The 9,690-nt window shown below is 28.7% G+C and overlaps 1 protein-coding gene across 1 annotated transcript; it reads left to right on the forward strand.

The window, feature by feature from the left end:
* The first annotated feature begins 2,653 nt into the window (after positions 1-2,653).
* LOC122270093 (speckle-type POZ protein-like) lies at positions 2,654-9,061 on the forward strand. The gene is made up of 2 exons (XM_043046206.3): positions 2,654-4,296; positions 8,869-9,061. The coding sequence occupies exon 1, from the start codon at positions 2,829-2,831 to the stop codon at positions 4,284-4,286; it is 1,458 nt and encodes a 485-aa protein (XP_042902140.2). The 5' UTR covers positions 2,654-2,828; the 3' UTR covers positions 4,287-4,296; positions 8,869-9,061.
* Positions 9,062-9,690: the final 629 nt, after the last annotated feature.

Consider the following 9,690-nt stretch of genomic DNA (forward strand, 5'->3'; position numbering starts at 1 on the left):
AAAAATATTCATATATATCAGAAAAAAGAAAAGAAAGTAAAACAAATTAATTTGGAAATATTTATTTTGAAGAATGAAACTTATTAGTTGTTTCATCAATGACATTCTTAAATATCAGGTTTTTACACAATACAGTTTAATTCATAGGTCCACTGCGACCTGGTTTTTTTTTTTTTGGTGTACACAGCATTAAATAAAATAAGCTTAATTATGGTTTTTAAAAAAGAACTGCGTTAGAATATGGTTATAGGCGAAAAATTATTATATATATATTTTAATATTAGTTAATTCTTTCTTCATTAAATAATTTCGTAAAAATAAAAGAGACATTAAATAAATAATGGATTATTAATTGGGTTATTAAAAGCTTTAAAATAATTACGCTTAAGAAAAAATCCTTACTCCCAGAACCCCTGTGATCTTTCCACGGAACACTAAGGCTTCACAGAACATCTTTCGGAAACCGCAGATTTAGAATTAACATAATCCGACAATAAAATGGAAGAGATCATTTCAATTTATGACAAGTTTTGAAATTAATCAAGAAATAAGAGGTAAGATCAGTTCTCATATAAATGCGATAAAAATTTTGTTCATCAATGTAATCAATTTGAAAACCTCGGATCATCTAAAAAAGAGGTCGCCAAAGTGGTCTATATAGACCCCAAGGGTCTATTTAACATAAGCGGAGGTCGATCTGAGCCAGGGGGTCGATTGGTCGAAGGATTATCAGTAATTTTCAGATATGTGACAATTAGAAATAAAAGAAGAAGACTTTGAAATACATACAGGTAATCTTCAAAAATTGAGCGACGATTTTATACTGCGTTTTGTTGATTTGGAAAACATTGACATCCCTGATTGGATTATTGTGCCATTTTCTGCTCAAATTGAGAACGTGGACATCAACCTGCAAGATGAGCTTGCTGAATTATTATGGGGATTTGAAGCAAAGACGCTTTTTAAAAATTTAACAATAAGCAAATTTTGGACAAATATAAATATAATGCAAAAATATGTAAAACTTTACGGTTTCAGTCACGTAAATTCAATCTTAACTAAGAACAGAAATAAATTAAATGTGGAGTTTCGAGAGGATTTAGGATTAAAATTGACCAATTTTGAGCCCAATATAACGAACCTTGCAAAAAAAAAAAAAAAAAAAAAAAAAAAAAAAGCACCAGGCACACCCATGTTATTGATTAAGAAGCAATAAATCCATAGTTACTTTACTTATTATTTCTACTTTCTTATAATTACTTATTATTTCATAAATATTAAGGTATTTATATTTCAACATTAATATATTTTTCATAAAACTATTGTTCTACTATGTACTATTACTTTAATAAACGTTCAAAATCATAAAATAAATGTACAAACACAGTATCTAACAGAGTTTTATTTTAATTAACAGTAAATTACTTTTATAGGGGGTCGATGGAGATTTCGAAAAATTATGTAGGGGTCGATGATCAAAAAAGTTTAGCAAACCCTGATCTAAAGTAAGAACTGGTTGGTCTGTAATCACGAAAGTGACCAAAATTTTGAACTGGCAAATAATAAAACAAACCGCCATAAATAACTTTTGATCTAATGAGCGGAACTTCACTTTCTAGGACAATCTTAAAGGTTTCAAGGTCTGACCTCGAATATGCTAATTAATAAGTGCATACGATATTTTAAGCTACGAAATCGGACACAAAAACGTACTTTCTCTGAATAAACATGCCTTTTTATTTATTTTTTACAAATTCAGATTTCTGACTGTTAAGATATAGGAGCAGACGCAGACACAATCTGGGAAATTGGGTGGAACAATTTTGTTCAGGAAAAAGGTATGGAATGAACCCCTATATGTTAATTTTCCTTTTGCGTATTTTGCTATATCTCGAGAATTTTTTTGAGCGACTTGAAATGGTTTTGAACATAATTGTAAAATTCACTAACCCAAAAATGCAAAAAAAAATCATGCAAAAAGAAAAAAAACTCAGATTGTGTTCTAAAATAAGGAGCCGCAATCTGGAGTATATATGATCCCAAAAGTTTGGCCAGGAGAGCGAACGATATCTTTATTTATTTTTATCTCCAGGAACTTTTAAGCTAGTTGAAATTTTTTTATACGCAATAAGAAAATTGGTTTATCCAAAGACAATTATTTACAAAAATGAATAATAGTCGAAAAAATTTATAAATTGCAAGGTATACAATTTTTTACATCATTTTAAAGCAATGGCAAATATATTTATATGCCAAAATGCAACATTTGGACGAAATCGTTTGAATAATTCCCGACCAATGGAACTTAAATTTTTTTTTTCAATTTAAAAAAAAAAATATATATATATATTACTTATTTGACCTTAAAAATCTAGCTTTCATATTGACTCTGTCTGCGGGTGTCCGTGTTTATTAGTAATATTTGAGACTCACCAAATCTGCATTATTGCTCTTACTTTTCATTCTTCCTTTTTTAAATTGTTACTCTTCTTGAAAATTATCTTTGGATATCTATATTCTAATCTACAACATCATTCATGTCACCTTCCTTGACCTTCCACCTGTTAAACTTGATTGTTAAAAGGATCCCCCATTACTCCCAGAAACATATCTCTTCTTATCTATTTTTCGTATTGTTCCCTAAAATCTGGTATTTGTCAAAGAGGGTGGTCAGAACCGAGTAGTTCGCTTGGTCTGTTTTTCTCACTATACATTTTTCATTTCTTACTCCCTACATTTCTTGGAGTCACTTGCCGCAGAATTTGTTGAATATTGTGTGGATTAATAATTGTAGCTCTTCAAATTGGTTCTTTAAGAAGTAGTTAGTGATGGCTGAACGGATAAGTTATTTTTTCCGATGGGAAATTGAAAATTATTCTTCTTGCTATTATGAAAGCTGGAATAAATGTCCCAAAAGTCCAGTTTTTACTCCTGCAAATTTTGGCGGAAGCAAATGGTACATGACACTTATACCTCCACTTAAAACAAAAGAACCAGATGAAGACATTTTGTTTTGTTATTTGCACAGAAATGACATTGATGCGGCTGATGAGGAAGTATCAATTGCTTTCATATTTCAACTAATTGGTGAAAGTGGCAATATAATACACACTAAAGGTTGTAGTTCTTTCAGGTTTAAGAGAGTATTTAAAAGAAAGTGCTCTGATTGGCAAGCTTTTCAATGTGGGCAGATAGCTAAAGACAGTTTGACCTGGAACAAGGACATCTTAACCATCCAGTGCCAGATGTACACCATGCAGGAACGACCAAGCAGTGTAGCCCGAACTAAAATAGAGGTGGATAGAGCCAGTTTTATTTGGCAAATAAACTTACTCGAAAGCAAATCTTTTTTAATGGATCGAATATTTTCTTTGTCAGAAACATCATTGTACGAAATATCTGCGACTGATGCTCCAAATGGCTTTATAGAATTAAGAGTACGTAAATTAAAAGGTGAGTCATCCTCAACTAGACTTTTAAACGGCAAAATATCATTTTTAAACCATGAAGGAGAAAAGATTTTATGGCAAAATGTCCAACATTTGTTCCCTTCTAATTACAAAAATGACGTATGGGTGCTTCCTTCTTTTATCGCCAGAAGAACGATTATAAATGATAAAAATAACCAAGAGAATTGTGTTGCTTTGTTTTGCGAGTTTTCCGCACCCAATGGTAATGTACTATCTGATATCGTCAGCATAAACGATCCTAGCTCAATGAAGTTGAGTAATGTTCTAACTATGAGAGGCGATCTCGTAAAAATGTTTGCAGACCAGGAACATTCTGATGTGGAGCTAAAAGCTGAGAACATGAGTTTACCTGCGCATAAATTTCTTCTCTCAGCGCGATCACCTGTGTTTCGCGCCATGTTCCACCACCAGAACATGCTCGAAAATGAATCTAATGTCGTGGATATCTCAGACGTTGATTCCAAGACATTGAAATCTTTCCTGGAATTCTTGTATACAGGATCAGTGGATATTATTGATGACGAAAGTGCTTTAGGATTGCTGATAATCGCCGATAAGTATCAAGTTCTTTCTTTAATAGATACATGTTCTAGGTTTGCTCTATCAGCTCTGTCTTTGGAAAATGCATGCGAAATCCTGTATTTATCTGATCTATTGAATCTCAAGCTTCTCAGAGACAATGCAGTTGATTTCGTAGTAAAACATTTCAATGAAATCTCTAAATCCTGTGATTGGTCTGAATATATTGAGAAGAATCCATCCCTTGTATTTGAAATACTTTCACACCTGATGAAGGATTTGGGAATTGTTCCATAGAAAATATAAAGTAAATTGAACTTTGTATTTATGTACTTATCGAAATAGGAATGAATAAATCCTAGTATTAGTTGCATAAACTGTTAATTCCATTTATTTACTATTAACAAAGCGTTAATATATTTATTTAGGACAGAGCCGTTTTTAAGGGTGGCCCAGGGCCCCGAGTTCTGATAGGGTCCTTGAAAAGTCTGAAACCCCATTGCATTATTTTTTTTAAATTCTAACTCATTTATTATTTATAACTGAAGTTTTGGTTCCGGGGGTGTTTCACCGAACATACCACCTGTGGTCTTTACCCCCACCCCAACAGAATGAAAGGAACTCCTGATGTAGGTATACTGACATCGAAAACAAGTACATGGGTTAACATAAGATTGATTTTTGTAAAAAATCTCGCCAGTGATATGTTTGTAAACTACACCGTCCCTCTTACACACGAATTAGCTGGGCATGCTCGACAAATCGAAACCAAAAATCGAAATACTAGATGAGTTGTGACTAGTATTGATAGCACTGGTCTAATAACTAGTTTTACTCAATATCCACAACCTCTAGTGAGTTGTGGTGTTTCTTTATTGTAATTTGTTCCTTTTTTTATTTGATTTTTATAAGTTGTAATGATTAATATTAATTTATAACATTCTGTCTCTTTGCAGAAAAATCGGAAATTCGCAAATTTTATAACACATTTTTTTTTTCCGAATTTTTGAGAGATTTGTAATTTGTAAACTTTAAAATTTAAAAAAAAAAAAACCTAATATGTTCTTAAAAATTAATTCTTTACATCAGTCTGAAATTCAAATACTTATAATAACTTATATACTTATAAAATTTAAAAAAAACACAATTTATGTATTTACAAAAAATAAATAAATAAAATAAAATAAGGAACATTTTAGTGCGCAATCTGAGCTGCCCAAAACATTAAATTTCATATAAAGCACAAGAAATTGGAAAATGATAATAATAATTGCTGAGATATAATCTCATTATTATTTGTTAGCGTTCAATTAGTTTGTAAAAAGCGTTTTCCTGGTTTTCATTTGTACGTAATGGAAATTCTAATTATTTTCATTCAAAAAGTCTTTCAAAATGTGATTTTACTCCTCTATTTCAATTACAAGTTATTTTGATATCTGCGTTGCGTACAAAAAATAAGAAGAGCATATCACAGCATTTACTAAGATGATAGGCTATATATCAAGGATGATAAAAGAAAATATTGATTATTAAAAAATAATTTCATTGCTATAATAAACATTGAGAGGAAATCCTATTATATATAGGTTAACATTTTGGTTATATATAGGTAATAATATATAGGTTACTGCAATAGCTTTTATAAATATGATATTACTCTGATACTTAAATTGCAAGTTACTTTGATTTTTGAATCCTTTTAAAAGTTAGAATTATAAGAAAAGTGTCTCACAACATTCGCTAAAATGGCAGATTGTCTGTCAAGGATGCTAAAAGTTAATTAATGGTTAAAAAATAATTTCATTGCGATAATGAATATTTAGCTAGAATCCTATTACCGTTCAGCAATCTAAAAGACTTTTTCGTGGTTTTCTTTTGTATGTAACGCAACATTTGATTTGTCTAAAATTTAATTTAATTTTAAATAATATATAGGTTATTACAATAGCTTTTATAAATATGATATTATTCTGATACTTAAACTGCAAGTTACTTTGATTTCTGGGTCGTGTTAAAAATTAAAAATATAAGAAAAGTGTTTCACAACGCAAAGTGTGCCTTGCATGTAATGCAAAATTTGATTATTTTTATTTAGTCTTAATTGAAATAAGTTATTCTTATAACTTTAATGATTATGATTGTACTCCAAGTAACTTATGAGTCATTTTGATTTCTGGGTTGAATTAAAAATAATATGGACGTTTCCTTATATTCACAAAGATGATAAACCATCTATCAAGGATGAGAAAAAAATTGATTATTTAAAAATAACTTCTTTTAGATTAAGAATATTTGCCTGGAATACCTATTACCGATAAAAGCAATCTGAAAGACATTTTTGTAGTTTTCTTTATCATGTAACGCAAAATTTGATAATTTAATTTTATTTAAAATAGGTCATTTTTATAGCCTTCATAAGTATATAATTGTATTTCGATACTTAAATTGTGGCTTATTTTGTTTTACTGGTTGAGTTAAAAAGAAGAGCTTTTCGTTTATATTCAGCAAGTTGATACATTATCTGTTTCATAATTTTATAACCGTCGTCGAACAGCTGACTTAATTTTGTGTTTACTCCTACTGATGCTTAACTCCGTAAATGCAATTTTAAATCCAATCCAGAAGACAAGGAGTGTCCTGTTTCAAGTATTGAGAGAAATTTGCCTCCATGGAGGACTTCTTGATTAAAGTAACCAGCATTTGCGTTACATGGAGAGGTAAACCACGAAAACCTCCCACGGTTAGCCTGACCTCAAGGAGACTCCTGATCTTCTGAGCCACAACGGCTAGGCCCGATTAATAATAAAAAATGGTTGCTTATAAAAAATAATTTCATTGAGATAAGGATGAACATTTAGTTGAAATCCTATTACCGCAAAGCAATCTGAAAAACATTTTCGTGGTTTTCCTTAGCGTGTAACGCAAAATTTGATTATTTTAATTTCAATTTAATCTTGGTTAAAATAAATTATTTTTATAACTTTTATAAACATTGTTTTACTCCGATATTTAAATTGCGCTCTACTTTGATTTTTGGGATGAGTTTAAAATTACAAAAAATATGAAGGGCTTCTCGTTATATTCACCAAAATAATCCGCTGTCTGTCAAAGACACTGAAAAAATGATTTATTACTTAGAAAATAACATTCATAAAGGCAGCAATGTTTAAATATATATATATATATATATATAATACAAAAACTAAATACTTTTGTATTAATAACAGAATTAAAACTCTTTCATTTTCATAAAATGTCTTTGTTAAAGAATAAACGTAGAGAGATTCTATTTTGGGAATTCAAGGCTGAAAACATACCATTGAAATATAAATAGATTTATATTTCAAAGGAAGAGTTATTTTTAGAATCTTCGCCTCTTTCACTTCCGTATTAGGTAGCAGTAAATGATTTTCCTTAATGCGTAAGGTTACAAGGAATGTACGAAGTGTGCCTTTTTACCTCAAATCTGTGTTGGTATAAAACGTAAGAACACATAGTTTTGCGTGTCCTTTTCATCATGATGTGATCCTGATAAGCTGTTCCGGAATTGTCAGAAGTCTTCTTCATCCCCCTCCCGTAGGGAGTGTGGATGTGAACTGTTATCAATACCAGCCTACATTTAAATAAACCTGTTTAGAACGTCTGATGGCTTACGACTGCATTATTTCAAGCTAAATACAACACTGATAACAGGGATGTAGCCCTGTTATTACATATATATAATATAAAATCATAGAAGTCTGACACCGTTTTCCATTGTTGTCGGCAACTGTGAATAATTAAATCAGTTTTCCATAATTCCTCCTTCACCGTTTTAACATAGTAAAATCAATTTTCTTTTTGAGTTATCTGAAGTTAAGAAGAGGTTTGTTCTTTTAATTGAATATTGTTGCTTTGTTGAAATAATACATTTCTGCATTTCTTTGGGGAGGAAGTTTTATTGTAATTTGTTCAGTTGGCGTTTATTTATTCGTATATTTATTTTTAAACTTAGAGTCAAAACACATTAAAGATATATTTTTTTTATTTCTTAATTTTTTGTAAATTTTTATTTTTAATTACTTATTTTTTGCTTAGTATTTTTGGTTGAAATAATTCTTATTGTTCTTTTGGTCTTATAATATAAAGAATTTTTGTCACATTTGATATTGAATATTTATGCGAATTTAATGATTAATTTTTTTAAATCTCATACTTCACTTTTACCTCCTATAATGCAGCCAATAGTATGAATCAAGTATCAACTCACCATCTGTATCAATCTGGTTTTATAGTTAAATTTTTAACAGGTTCAGTTTTTTTCAGACACAGTTAGACTTTCGTAGCATAATAGGCCTCGGCATTTCTTTTTAAGTTAATTATTCAATTGATTTTGACAAGAATTTTTTTAAACATTTTGAAGTATTTTTTTTAATGTTTTGTCTGCATTCGATATTTGTTACGTTTTGTACGTCACTAGCCAATGCTTTCTTTCTTTTTTTTTAAAATTTCATTTTATTTATTTATTTACTAACTTACTTTTGAAGAGTTTATTATGAGCACTTAAAAGAAAGAAGAGAAAAAAGAAAAAAAACTTACACCCTAGTTGCTTGTTCTCATAAACTGTAAAATAATAAAAAATTGGAGAAAAAAACTTTAGAAATTATAATTAAAAGAAAAAATCTTAAACAAAAAAAATAAATTAAATGAAAAATCTTTTATAAATTAAATTATTTAACTTAATTTGAATCAATGCCAGTTTGAAATATTTTAAATTAATGCCTGTTTGAAAGCCTATTCAACCAGCATAAAAAAATGTATGTATGCATGTTTTTTTTTATTGTATTTATTTATTTTTTTATTTACTTATTATTATTATTATTATATTTTTTTTTTTCAGAATGCTGATAATAGGCAATCATTGCAATCAAGTCCTATTTGAAATGATATAAAATGATTCCATGGAAACATGCGGACCAACCACAGAGCAAAACCATGGAAAAAATAAAAGAAATATACTTTCTATTGTCATCATATTTTATTTTCATGGAATGTTCTTTACATCAGAACTTAAACACCAACATAAATAAAATAGGAAAATTGTAAATAATATAAAGTGTATATTATTTTGATAAATTTTAAGGATTTAGTATAATGTTATTAGAAAAATATAAGTAAAAAAAATATTAAGCATTTAATTCTTATAAAATTTTGTGTAACGTAACTTCTTATTTCTTATTTAAAAAAAAATTTTAAAATTTTTTTTTCATTTGCTGTTTTATTTTGTGTAACGTAACTTCTTATTTCTTATTTAAAAATTTTTTTTCATTTGCTGTTTTATTTTAAGTTGAATACATGAGACACCAGATGGTAGAATTCAGAAAAAATATTTATTTATTTATTTTTTTATTAATAAAGAAAGCAAGAATGTATTTTACAGTAAATACAGTTAAACATATCTTTCACACTTTTTGCTATTTAAGTATGCAAAAAATTATAACATTTTAAAAGTACTTTTTCTCAATTAATATTAAAAAAAAGAGAAATATAAATATAATGTAAAAAAACAAAAATAGTTAAGAGGTAAATACAATAATTTTTTTTTAGAAAATTAAAAGCTGAAAATCTATGTAACTGTTTAATTGTTCTTTGCTAAACTAGTTCCACTACATTTCTAAAATTATAATGTTTTGAGTTATCAAATTTATTGTGAGTTATATTT

Source organism: Parasteatoda tepidariorum, chromosome 2, assembly GCF_982258835.1.
Source record: "Parasteatoda tepidariorum strain Cologne lab strain chromosome 2, Ptep-v5.0, whole genome shotgun sequence".
Classification (NCBI taxonomy): Eukaryota; Metazoa; Arthropoda; class Arachnida; order Araneae; family Theridiidae; genus Parasteatoda; species Parasteatoda tepidariorum.

Coding starts and splice junctions, on each gene's coding strand:
- LOC122270093 (XM_043046206.3), top strand. CDS start 2,829: ATGGCTGAACGGATAAGTTATTTTTTCCGATGGGAAATTGAAAATTAT.